Source organism: Carettochelys insculpta, chromosome 1, assembly GCF_033958435.1.
Source record: "Carettochelys insculpta isolate YL-2023 chromosome 1, ASM3395843v1, whole genome shotgun sequence".
In the NCBI taxonomy this organism is placed as follows: domain Eukaryota; kingdom Metazoa; phylum Chordata; order Testudines; family Carettochelyidae; genus Carettochelys; species Carettochelys insculpta.
In genome coordinates this window covers 123895984-123910130 of record NC_134137.1, presented here as the reverse complement: position 1 = coordinate 123910130, position 14147 = coordinate 123895984, and the positions used below count along the sequence as shown (strand labels likewise).

Below are 14147 nucleotides of genomic sequence, written 5' to 3'. Positions count from 1 at the left end.
TCTAGGTTGTGTTTTCCTGGTTTGTTTTTGAGATGGTAACATGAGGCAGTCTCAAGAGACTTACGAAATTCAAGCTATATCACATCTTCCTCCACCCCAATTTTCACAAGGCTCGTTACTGTCTCAAATGGCTATTTAAGCTATTAAAATTTACTCGTGTAAACTAAAAATATGTGAACAGGACAACAAAATGCAAATGAATGGGCCCTGGTATACTGGTTCTGAAGCAGGCCATGGGCTTTATGAAAGGCTCTGGTGGGCTGTGCATAGCCTGGTGGCTGTAGGTTGGACACCTTTGCAGAACACAATCTTCATTTTATGTCTCCATTTACATGTTCCAGAACTTCCAATAAAAAATGCATCAGACCAACTCCAAACTGCTGTACCCTCTATCCACCATGACTAAGAGCAGCAGACCCTGGGCTTAAGCAGCTTTGAGAAATGACATGGAGGTGCTGAAGGTGAGGCCAGCACCCTCAGCCCCAACTCTAGGGCAGCGAGCTTTCAGATTCTTATGTGAGGATTATCTGATTGTGTGTGATTGATGGGTTGATTTAAATGAAGTGAAACTGACGCCAGCATCTCAAATGTAAATGTGAGATCAAGGTTTGTGATAAGGACAGACTGAAGCAAGAGGAGATGGGAGACTGATGACAAGGGAGGGGGCATATGGACAGGCTAAGGCAAGAGAGCACTGGAGTGGGACTCAGTAGACCTCGGCTTAATTCTCTGCATCTGCCACTGGCCTTGGGCAAGTCACATGCCCCTCCATGCCTCAGTTTCTCTATCTGTAAAATGCGACTAATGCTACTGACCTCATTTGTACACTACTTTGAGATGGATGGATGAAAAGTGCTGTATAAGAGCTAGTTGTTGTTATTATTAATAAGTATTATTATTAAGAAGGAAGGGTAAGGAAGAGAATGATATTAACTTCAGGATACAGGTAAGAGTTTACCAAATGTATATGATCACATACAAACATAACAGCAGAGCTGTCATGTTCGTATGATGAATCAAGAGATCCATCCCAGACCCTGCTCTTTTCGAGGGCCCAGGGTGGCTTCCCCCAATTTTCCTATGGTTGGGAGATACAGGTACCTTTAAAAATGGGATTCTCTGGTCCAGCAACATCTGTGTTCCAGCAGGTCGAGCTGGCATCCGGCTGGAGGACCAGGGTCATGGCCAGAGCCCACAACAGTGGGACTAGAGCTGTGGCCAGGACCAGAGCCCACAGCATGGAGAACACCCCGCCCCACCCCAACCCCCGGGACACCCTTGCATACCTCCAAACATTCAAAAATCCTGGATCAGGCATGTTAAAACTAATGAGATTTTTAAAATATAAACCTGGCCATTTTTATTTGCCTTCTGCCTTGAGCCTTTCAGGTGTAGTTGAGTCACATTTCCAAGATTTTTTCTACAGCCATTTCCTTTTTAATGACTGTTGAGAGGCTCACATAATCACTTGTCTCCAGAAGCTAGGGCTTTAACTAAAACATCTACTAGTGGGAGACTCACAGTGAAATCACAAGCATTGGCATCATCAGTAAAAAATAAGCCCGTAAGAATATAGAGCTAGCAAGACACATGGCTGCATGAGCACTTTGATTTTTCATGGCATCCCTCCCTTTATCACTCATCTATTTTATCTAGTTTTGTCTCTGCCTTCACTGGCAATCTTTAACTCTGGCTAACATGACTGAGCTGGGGACTTAGCCTGTCTCTGTTAATATTAAGTCCTTAATGTTATTCCATCTCCCACAGGAGCTAGACCTGTTTTCTATAACAAGACACAATTGCCATTGTAGCCAATGGGAGTTTTAGGTGAACAAGCAGTGTGTGATTATATAAGCAGCTTTGTTCATATTAAATGTTTTTTTCCTTATATTTGCAGAGATGCCAGATTTCTTTTTTTCCTGCTTCCAGAGAGAATTGGTGCTAGCAGGTCCTCGGATATTTGACAGAATCCTTTTGTGTCACGTAATGTTGTGTTTGTTTTATGTACACACCTGAGATTAAAATGTATTTGTGGTACCAGACAAATGCCTCATCAATAGGACTGATGTTACACCATGTTACTCTGCCTTCCCTCTGACTTCACATGAGCCACAGTACACAATAATAGTGGTTCATAACTTGCAGATAAGTGTGAGCATACAAATGTTGTTAGAATTTGCATGGTTTGTGTGCTGCATATTGCAATGGAAGATCCTATACCTCTCAGATTGTCAATAGTTTCCCACCTTCCTCTCAAATGACTTTGTGTACATGTTTTTTCCTGAAACAGAGCCTTCATTATGTGCATTTCTGCAGTCTATTGCAGAATCTGTCCCAAATCGGTACACTTTGAATTCTTATCAGTTTTGTGTTTGACATGTTTATATTAATGTGATCCTTGGTGTCTTCCTCTCATTTTCACCAAGGCCTCTCCATCCTCCTCCACCAGGGTAAAGAGGCCTTACAGAGAATGTCTTTTAGAGTGACACTTCTTAATGTGTTAATGAGGGGATCATTGTTTGAAATATTGTGGGACGAGCTGGGTTGTACATGGGTGAGGGGATGAAGGAGAAAGGAGGTTGCATGGCACAGATGATCAGGAAGAATATTCCATGTGTAGAGACCATCTGGAGAGACAAAAAGGGGTCATATTCACAAAATGCAGTCTATTCCTCTTCCGTAGCGAGTGAGGTTTCTGTGTAAAGGGTGTGTGTGTTTTCTGTGCACTCATTAATATTAACAGTCTGTCAGGGGTTTAGGTATTGTAACACTGCAGTCTCTCTCTCAGCAGTCCCTCAGTAATGAGTAGGATGTCTTCATGTCACCCTCCTATTTGTGAGTCTGTTGATGGCTGATCAGCCCAGTTCTGTAGCTGCAGATACTATCACAGAAGGGACAGGTGCTGGTAGCTGTTGGAGAGGCTCAGGGCAGTTTTTTACTCACTTTTCTTCTTCACTTCTCCTCATCTGCACTGTGGCAGGACCTCTCAAATTGTGCCGCCCTCTCACAGATTACTGTTCTCCACTGGGACTGTCTTGGGCAAGGTTCTCCCAAGTGTTGACACGGAGGCTGCACTTTTTCACGTTTGCCTTCAGCTGGCCCTCCACTGCTTCTCTCACCTTCCTCCAACTCAGAGAACTGAATCTGTTTTGGGAGGCGCTGATCAGACATCTGAACCATGTGACCAGTCCAATGAAGTTGCTGATGAATGATAATGGCTTCAATGCTGGTCCTGTTTGACTTTTCCAGGACACTAGTGTTCGTGTGCCTATGCTCCCAAGAGATATTTAGGATTCTCCTGAGGTGACATGGGTGATATTGTTCAGGTGCCTTCAAATGTGTGTTGTCCCAGTTTCACGTCCGTACAGTAGCGTTGGAACAACCACAGCAGTAATGGTTTATAACTCTCAGGGTATTTGTTAATAATGTTTTGGTCATTTCTGTATTTCAACCAGATAAGCTTGCAGTTGGCTTGTGTAAACATCGTGAAGTTGCATCCATTGCAGTCAAGTCCTGTATATGAGAAAAAACGGAGTTAAATGATTGTACATCTTTTATAGAACACCCAGGGATGTTTTATGTGATACTTTGAAGTGTAGTCCAAGATTTATAAGTTGCTTGAGAGATAAAATAACTTTTATAGCTTCTTAATAATGAGATATTATTGTTTACCTCTCACTAGGTTGGAAAAATCCGTAAGAACGCTGCCCGTAAAAGGGAATACCATGTCCTCTTTATGGTGATTACTACAGTAATCTGCTATTTAATATGCTGGATGCCTTATGGAGTTATAGCACTACTTGCAACATTTGGACGTCCAGGTGCAGTTTCTCCAGTAGCATACATCATCCCTTCCATCCTGGCAAAAAGCAGCACTGTATGCAATCCGATTATCTACATACTTATGAACAGGCAGGTAAGGAACACAGCTTTAATTACTTATTCACTATTGATTAGTGGTCTTCTTCAATGGCTCATCTTTTACTACCTGATCGAAACCAAAAGGACACTTCATGCCCTGTTGGCCTCAGGGTTTAAAGTAGGTTGGACTCATTGAAAGGGATTCATGCTCAATAACTGTGCGGGTTAAACCTCTCTAGTCCAGCACTCTCTCTTCTGGTAATACCTGTAACCTGGCCCAATGTTAGTTGGCTGGCCAACCACTATCATGGTGTGGTCAAGTTTCACGTAGTCCCACAAAGTTTGTTTACAGTCACCAGTCCAGGCTCTGTGCTGTTTTTTAGTTCTAATTTATCCCTAATGTCTTCTAGGAGTCCAGTGAGCAGTGGAAGTAGTGGTAATATGTTAGCCAATATTGACCTCCTGTGGTCCAGCACATTCTCCCCTTCAGCACTGGTCAGGTCCTGAGGGTGCCAGACTATAGAGGTTCAACCCATGGTAAAGTAATTTACTGCTTTTTTGTTTTGATAGTATGTAGACTAGCACGGCTTTCTCTGTGTTACTAATTGTCTTTAAATTGAGCTTGTATGATTATCATTGTCCTCTCCTCTTTCCAATATCCTCTGTGGATCTGACAGTGTTCTACATCACAGCTATCATGTTATTCCACATCTTCCAATGCGGCTAACTCATATCCAACTCTGTAATGTAATCCTTATATTAAAAGGGCAACATATTATTATTTTGGCATCTCATAGCCAGAGCAACAAAGAGAAAAAATAGTAAAGTGTTTTGGGTGCTTTAGTAAATAAAGTACTCGACTAGCCCTTTTATTGAAAGAGCTATGTCACTGTGGTGATACCAGTTTACTGCCTCGTGGAAACAGATGGGCTATATACGTGATGTCTAACACATCTTTTTTAATTGGGGATTATTGTTGAGATCCCTGTAGAAGCTTGGCAGAACTAAGTGTACAAGAGGAATTGCATCACACACTGAGAGAAGACCTGGAGTAGACAGTCAACTGAGACATACATTTTCCTTGAGGATACAGGAGTTTAGGTTTTAGTGCATCTGTTTTATTAAACCTTCAGGCACCAGCCACAGACAACACATACATCTCTGGATAATACAGTTTGTTGCAAAATCTTTGAGCAAGCTCCTACTTAAGATATAGAGTGTGTTTGATATTTAGTACATCACCTCCCACCGCTGACCTTTTCTGCCAGCAGCTGTGCAGGCAGAGCATGTAGGTCACTTCCCTGAGCCTTGTAGAAGTGTGGGGAGTGTGGGTGGCTGCCACATCCCTGCCGCTCACCTGGGGCTCCCAGGGAAGGCGAGCAGCTGCTGCTTCCCCAGGGCTCAGGAAACTCAGTGGGCTGCTGCTTCCCTGGGGCTTGGGGAGGACCGGCTACTGTGTCTCCTTCTCGGCTCCCTGGGGCTTGGTGGAGCCAGGAGGAGCCACCCTTCCTCCCAGTCTCCCTGTCCTGTACTTGGACAGGGAATTATGATCGCCCTACACAAAATCTGTTGAAGTCTATGAAGCTATGCCTCATTACATAGTTCAAGAGCTGTTCCTCTCTATTTACTGCTTCAAGTTCTACTCCTGAAACTACATCCACCAGTAGTATACATGGCCAATATTGTAATGTGAACACAGCCACACTGAGATTATCAGTGGACTTTTCCTGACGCTGAAAAAGTGCTTCAGAGCATAACAGAGGAGAGCATGCAAGAGAGAGGTCAGATTAGGTGTGAATGGAAAGTTCCTGATTAGGGACAGACCATTCAAAACATCTGACATAACAGAGGAGGGACAATATCTTGGGAAAATAGGAGTGAACTCATCAAACTGCAAAGACTCCTATGGACTTCAATGGATGTAGGAACAGGCCCATAACACATTAGAAATTGCCTCTGGACAAGACCCAGATCTAAATTTGTGCAAGCCTTATGCTGGTGAGCACCAGTTCATGCAAAGACTCCCATGGCTTGCAACGGGACTGCTGACAGAAATAATTAGCTCACTGAAGACTCTCAGCTTGTGTATGCTTCAAAGTGGTCGGCGGTTAATTTGACTCATTTCATGATGAAGGGCTTTACCACATGTGCTGTGAATCGTCTGGCATTTCAACCTGCATTAATAATAAACTCAATGTGGGAGCAGATTTACTGAAATGTGGATGGTGTTTATCTGAAACCAAATGGATGCAGATGCATCCCCATCCTGAAACAACTGTTCCACACCTATATGGCAGGCTTCCCGTTGGTATCCTACACTGAGTTGTGGGCTACCACACTTGTTTTCAGGAAGCTTCTTTTAGGTAGTACAGCATGGGTTTAAAAACAAGATGCACTAAACAGAAGCCATGCTTAGTGTAGTGGAAGATTCATTCATTAATACAGGTTCAACCTCCCTGGTCCAGCAACCTCAGGACCCGAGCGGTCCCAGACTAGGGATCTTGGCAGACTGGGGTGGTCAGTTCTGCCCCCCCGACTCCTGTCTCAGCCCCCTCCTGGGCTCCCCCCCCCCGACTATTGCCATGGCTTCCTGACTCCCTATCCTATCCCACCCACACAGGCTACCCAGCCAATGGCTCTGCCCCCAGCTACTCCTCCCTGGGCTGCAGCATCCTGCCCAGCCTCAGCTTCCCAGGGCTGTGGCTTTTTGTACAATCCCAGCTGCGGCTTCCTGCCTGGCCCCAGGGATAGGCCACCATGAGCTGCAGCTCCCTGGCCAGGGGCTTTACACACAGCCCCGAGAGTGGCTGCCATGGGCTACAGCTTCCTGTCTGGCCCCTTATCAGCCCGGGACACTGCTCCCTGTTGCTGCTCCCTGGCTGCTCCTTCGCCCTTTTGCAGCCAGACCAACTATCGCTGCCCTGGTTTCCTGCCACTGGTCTGGCTGGGCCACTCCTCCTCTCAACCTCAAGACCCTTTAGTTCTGCAGAACCCACGGTCCTGCTGGGGAACTGAAGTTGCCAGACAAGAGAATGCCGTATTTGGGAATTTTAACCTGCACTCTCAATTTTGAGCAGAGTGGAGTTGTTCTGAGGTAAATTGCTTGACTCCTGCTGCACAGACACTGCAAGAGCAAAGAGATTTTAAGGCCTTTTTATGGCATTCCCCACCTCCCCTTTTGGATTACAGCAGACTGTTTATTTTGCAGCACATTGCAGACCCGCGAGCCTTAACAAAGAGAACTTACACCAAAAATCGTGCTCTCATAGCACAAAGATTGCATGGCCATGCTGCCCTCTCAGCAGTCTCCGTATAGCCTGAGGTCCCCTTCCATTGCTCTACCAGTTCTAGGGTCCCCATCCTGCAAAACAGCCACACGGGATATCTTCCTGGTTTGCCCACAGTTGTCCTGAAGAGAATCCTCCTCAAGCTAAAGGCCAACACAAGGCCAGCCTGCATATGTGCATGTGTAATGATTAGCCTGCCTTTTTGGTAGGTCCTTCCTTCAACATTCCCTGCCACAAGCCAACAAGGGGACCAGTCCATACTGGGAAACCCCCTTTTAATTGAATCGCCCATTGGGACAGGCCCTTCTGTAACCACACCACACCACACTCCAGGGGTGCTTGACCCAGAGGTGCAGGGGGCCCTGGCTTAGAGCAGTTTCCATCATATACAGGGCATGCGATTTGCAGAGAAGATTTTTGTCACCACCACCATACACAGCCTGCCTGGTGACCATGGAAAGCCCATATTTGAGTGCATTGTAAAAATGGCAACAAGCTGGACGATGGGATGAAAAGGAGAGAATCATGGGACTTGTTGACTCCAAATGCCATTTGGTAGATATCCCACAATGTGCACTAAGAAAAATCCCAAAATGCTTAGAGCCTGACAGTGAAGCAATACGACGTGGGACGTCTCCCCAGTGTGCTGAGCACTTACTTTGAAACAGTACAGTGCTGTATGGATGCAGTACTGTATTCCCCAAAGGAAATCGCTTGATGAGGGATTAACATAGGGGCATGGATTCACTGTTCATGCAACTGTTGCTTCAATTGGCTTACTGCAGGTGCACATACACAAAAGCAGCAAAAATTTTTCAATAGTGACTGACAGTAGTTTCCTAAAAGTGCAGGTGTCACTGGCACCTGAACCAGGGCCTCACCCCTGTGGAAGCCATCTTGTATAGAAGCCATTTCACATCCCTTACTTCTGCACGCACACAGGAGCCTGTCCTTTCCTTGACCTGTTTGGGAATGGCCAGGAGGATGAGCTCTATGGAATGCGTTAACGGACTGTTTGGAGTTGGGGATCCAGCTCCCTGGTACCTGTTTTTCCTTGCTGATAACGGTTTCTCTTTGGAAAGTGATTTACGATCCTCTAACTAATTGCCTCTGACACTGGGCTTGTTTGTGTAAGGGTATAAAATACCAGAGTTAGCTGCATCAAGCAGCCTTGCTGGAGCTGGTTTTGCTAGTGTCCAGTTTGGCTCATCTGTTGCCTTATTGAATTCAATAAAGCTGAATGTTAACCACCTAAACTCAGAGAGGTCTTGTGCTTCAACACCCCCCACACCACTTCTGCCCCCCAAGTCCCTGTCCCCGAAGCCCCACCCTGTGATGCCTCTCGCCTGCAAGACCCCATTGTGGCCCCTGACCCAACTATTCTGGCACCGCGGTTTCCAGCCTTTGAATAGACAGAACAGCAATTCCTATTGTGTCAGCAGACAAGTGGAGTTAGTAAATAAGTTAGTCCCATTGAATCAGTGGGGTGTTTTTTAAAACCTGTCAGAGAGACTTAATCACAATTTGAATGAAGGAAAATGCTGTTTTTCTACATTAGGATGTGCTATAGCTAATTGTTTGGGGAACTGGATAAACTGAACAGGGCAATTCAGACAGATTATTCTTTTGCCAAACCACAATAGAAATAGAAGAGCTGTGATTTCATAAATCTAGCTTCATATATTATCATGCAGATTGCAATACTTTCCACAAAAGTAATGCCTGATTTTGAAAGCTGTGGCAACGTGTGTATAAATTACTGTTGTAAAAAAAAAATTCCATGGATCTAGGTTCTATTTTGGGGTTAGATCAAACTAACTACGTCACATAGGGCATGACATTTTTTTTTACAGCCCTGAGCAATATAGATAGGTTGGTCAGATTTTTAGGAGTAAACCAGACTACAGTTGCACTTATCTGCAGTCACTATTTGTAAAGAGACAGGCAGTGTTTGAAATGGGACAATTCCATTTTTTTCTTTGTACATAATATGATATTCTAGTTCACTGTATTTCAGTGCAGTTAAAAGACATTTCTATAGTTTTCTCACAACTGTCTGTATCTGTAGCTTTCTAGAGGTGGCAGATAAACAGAATAGAAGAGAGCTGACTGACTTCCATATCCCGAAGAAGTTGTAGAATTGTTCTAGGGACACAAACAGGATATTGTAAAAAAGTTGTTATAACAATAGTCATCATGAAGCCCTAAAGTAAAAGCAGTGTGCAGACAACCAGGCTCTCACGCAAGGAAAATGCTAAATCAAACTGCATAGAAATACATAAGACACATACACACTTTTTGAATTGTACCAAACTTTGGAACCTACATCCAATACATGAGGACATTAATAATAGAAATCCTGTCTTCACATAATTTTTTTTTCCAGTGGAGCTAGAAAACCAAGGACAAAAGCTGGAAAACCAAACCAAAAACCAAACCAAAATACACTCCCTCATTCCCCTCACACACCAGTCCCAGAGCCTGGGGACCCAGAGTTTTGTGGGCTCCCCGAGGCTCTGGGTTGGGGCCAAAAATGAGGCCTTCATTGTGGGAGGGGGGCTGCCAGGAAGTGAGTATTGAGGGGTGGGGTGGGGTGGGAGGGAGGGTGCAGGAGCAGACTGAGGGTCGGTGGGGGTGGGTCTTGGAGGGTGGGAGGGTGCAGGAGCATGCTGGGAGTTGGTGATCTGTGTGCCAGTGGGATGTAGGAATGGGCTGGGGTGTGGGATCTGGGCAGGAGGGGGTGCAGGAGTGGACTGGGGGTGGGAGCTCTTGGCAGAAGTGGGTTGCAGCAGCAGGTGGTGGGGTCTGAGTGGGAGATGGGTGCAGGAGTGGTCTGGTGTGTGGCATCTGGGCAACGTGGGCCAGAGCTGGCATAGCTCCCCTGCCACTCCCAGGCACCATCCTCTGGCTGCTCAGATTGGCCAGAATTGCGACCAGTCAGAATGGCAAAAGAAAAGCTCTTCAGGCAGCACTGTGCTGACATTCCACCCAGCCTGGGGCAGGAGCGGTGACAGATCAGTTTTCTGACCCTTGCCAGCAAGAGCCCAAGTGCGGATCCAGGCCCGGCTTGCCTGACTCTGGCCCACAAAGCACAGACCTCCCCACCTCCGCCCCGCAGTGAGCTGGATGCTGGGGATGGGAGCCCCGTGCCTCAGGGGCCAGATCCAGGCAAGCTGCAGGCCCCATCTGGACCATGGGTTCCCCATTCCTGATGTAAAGAAATGTGAAATGTGTTCTTGTCTCTTTCTGTTTTGTTGCGTAATATTCACATCTGACTATGTCTGCCTGGGGCTCCCCAGAATTAAGAAGAGAGAGCCTCTCCCCCAAAGAGCAATGCACTGCAAAACAGCCAAAGGAAGTGATTACATCTGACTAACTCAGCAGGAAGGAAAATACCGTTATGACAAATACAGATACGATTTCAATGATATTACACATGTGCCTTGGAAATGGTGGGATGAGGGGGAGGGTTCTCCAAAAAGAAGGTAGGGAAAGAGAGAAGAACCTGAAGGCTCAGGAGTGGATGCCATCGGTCAAAAGCTATGGAAAGGAGTTGGTATCAACGAGGGATTTGGGGTGAGCATCGAGGATGGTCTTGTGATTTAAAGTACTCCAGGTGAAGAGAGAGACATTTTGTTCCTGGTTCTTACGCCAACTCTGCCTCCTTCAGAGAAGCCAACATTTTCAAAAGCTCAGTGAGACATGAATGGGTATTTGTGCATACAGCCGCACTGACTAGTCCGACATTCGGGAATGAGCTGAAATGAAAAAATGGGTACTGATACAGATGTGGTGTGTCACATTTATTCATTCACTTCCATTAATTCAGAAAGTTAATGGTGTTCTATTTAAAAGAACTGCATGGGATCTTTTGCAGGGCAGAGGGTGATAAGGCAAAACAGCACATTTACTGGTAATATAGATCAGTCAACACTGTATCATATTCATATATTATACTCATGCACTCTGTCACACATAGGAATACACTCCATCTTGTTGTTGTTGCCAGCTAGTTGTTCCCCCTAGTTGATCAGGTGAGTTACATGCGGTCGCAGTGGAGCCAGGCTTCTGCCGATCTGGATCGATGCTCCAATGTTGATGAGACTCTGGGTCCTGCTGCAAGACACCTTAGGCACCTATCTCGTGCAAAACTATACCAGTCAGTCATCCCATGCAAATGCGAAAACCCAGGCACTCTTAGCTGTATTAGTCAGTCATCCCTGGTGCCTTGCTCTGGGTTCTGCCTCAGTGCTGCCACATTCTTCTTCAAAGAGACCTTCGAAATCTGCTTTCAAAAGAAGGCACTTGCTTTTGATTCCCAAGGTCCTCACTGTGTCTGATCTTCCCCACTTGACAGGTCTTCACTGTCCTTGGATCTGGGTCTGTTCCCCTCTCCAACTGTTGCACCTATTCAGAAGTGCTAGCCTTCCACACATCTTTTGTGCCTCATTCAATTAAGTAAAAGACAAGAGCTCTACTACCAAAGACTTAATATAGTCCTGTCTGTTTCTAGAAAAAGACTTGATAGAGAATTCTATAGGAAGAAAATGATACAGCAATTACACAGTTCCTTTGTGTGTATCCAGAGTCATAACAGCTTGTTTAAATTAAGTTCTTGCTAGGTTTCATTCTCTAAGAGAGTGCCTACACCACAGAAGTTACAGCCAACAGCCTCCTTCCATTGCTGCTACACCTTCACTGGCTCCAGGGCAGTGTGGGTTTGATCAAAGTGTAAGGAATGTGCCAGCAGGAGCTCCATGCTGCTGAAGGAGTTGGGGAATGTGTTCTGCAGAGATCATTTGCTTGAAAATACAAAGGTGTGCATATGTAATGCCTTGTAAACAAAGCCTCATGGGAAAAGGCAAAGCAAGGGGGTTTTTGGCTATTATAAACAACATGTTATTGTAAAGTCACAATTTGTGTTATCACCCAGTGGAGTTTGGATCAGGCACTATGTGAAGTATTGAAGCAGATGTAGGTTGCCAGGTTGTAGTGCTGACTTAAAAAAATCCAAGATATATTTAAGAACATAAGAATGGCCATACTAGGTCAGACCAACAGTCCATCTAGCCCCAGTATCCTGTCTTCTGACAATGGCCAATACCAGATGCCCCAGAGAGAGTGAACAGAACAGGTAATCATCAAGTGATAAATCATATATGGAGATACACATCTCTCAGAGCTGGAAGGGACCTTGGAAGGTCATTGACTCCAGTCCCCTGCCCTCTTGGCAGGACAAAGCGCCATCCCCCGACCCCCACTCCTTTTTTCCCCCCTAAATAAGTCTATTTGCCCCATATCCCTAAATGGCCCCCTCAAGGATTGAGCTGAGGACCCTGTGTTTAACAAGTTAATGCTCAAACCACTGAATTATCTCTTTCCTGTTATGTACTTCCAGCCTCTGACAAACAGAAGCAAGGGATGCCATTCCTACCCATCCTGGCTAATAGCCATTGATGGACCCAACCTCTATGAATGAATCTAGCTCTTTTTTGAACCCTGTTGAAATCCTGGTCATCACAACATCCTCTAGCAAGAAGTTTCACAGACCTACTACATGCTGCAGGAAGAAAATTCCCTTTGTTAGTTTTAAACCTGCTAAACAGTAAGTTGATTTGGTGGGGAAAAAACATGAAAGTATTTCCACTATTATGTTTTGAACTCTCCAAGAAACAGGAACTAATAAAATAATCTGAAATTGTTCCTTGCGTGTCATGGCAGTAATAGACCCTTTATTTTTCATCTTTAAGTCAAAGATTGCTGTAGTTGCTGGCAGATTTGCCTCTGGCTCTGTCAGTTGATATCCATCCATCAGGTTTCACCATTCTAAATGAGTCTGACTTAGACCTGTGAACAGGAACTAGATGCAATGGCCTCTTTAGTGCTATTCTGTTCAGCGTTCGTTCTGTAGATCTTGGATGGATAGCCACGTTAGACTGCATCTGCAAAACCAACAAGGAGTCCTGTGGCACCTTAAAGACAAATTTATTTGGGCATAAGCTTTTGTGGGTGAAGCAAAAATATTTGGGTCAACTAAGATGAGTGAATGGATCAGTAAGCTAAGAGACAATGTCTGAGCTAGCCAGGACAAGAGGGAGAACATCCAGGGAAACCATTTACTATGAGCAAAATAAAAATGAATAAAGTCATAAACATAAAAATGAGGTAAAAAGCATGCTAAGCATGGACACTACATAAACAGAGCATGCCACACACCATGTAAAGAAGCCAATTCCCACATTGCCCATTATATATAATGTATATAAATGCAATTTAATGTCAGTGTTTATGAAGGAAGAGGTTTGCTGTGTTAATTTTAATGTCCTACTCTCATTTGCTATGCTTGAGTCTGATCAGTGCAGCATAGATTATCTCTCTGCCAAACAAGAGAACCTAAGCGATGAGACTGGAGCTGAACTGAGTTCTTGGGGAACTGAATGGAAGTGGTCTTGAGAAAACCCCAAAAGAAGACAGCAAGTTGGACCTGTAACGTCAATATAAACATAGGCTCTAAGAGTTGTGTGGACTAGGGACAGTGAATCAGGGAATCTGATAACCGTGAATCATATACATAAGTCATTCATACTTTCTCCCCACTTCCAGAGAAATCTATACAACCATAGGGTTGGAAGGCACCTCAGGAGGTCATCGAATTCAGTCCCCTGCCTAAAGCAGGATCAACCCTAACTAAATCATCCCAGCCAGGATATTAAAGTTGGATTCCAATCTTTTAATTAATTAGATTAACATTTCCATCAACCTTGATAAGCATTTAATTGAGAGCTGATATATTTTTGGCAAAAGAAATTTACCTTCTTGATAGTAGGTACTAAAGAGAGCCATCATTGCCACTCCAGTGAATGAAGCAAATCAGCTAGTCCTCCATAGATTTTAATCTCAGAAGATCCTGGAATAGAAAACCACCCAGTCAAAAGATTAACGTGTTGAAGAAGAACACTGCACCTAGCCTTTTATCAAAACCATTGACAAAGCATCCCC

At 44.8% G+C, this 14147-nt stretch overlaps 1 protein-coding gene across 1 annotated transcript in view; it reads left to right on the top strand.

Moving 5' to 3' along the window:
• Positions 1–14147, top strand: part of LOC142006585 (parapinopsin-like) — a 126380-nt gene that overhangs the window by 96971 nt on the left and 15262 nt on the right. Inside the window, exon 4 of the mRNA XM_074983253.1 lies at positions 3683–3916. Within this exon, the coding sequence (XP_074839354.1) occupies positions 3683–3916 (234 nt within the window). The remainder of the gene's footprint in view (positions 1–3682; positions 3917–14147) is intronic.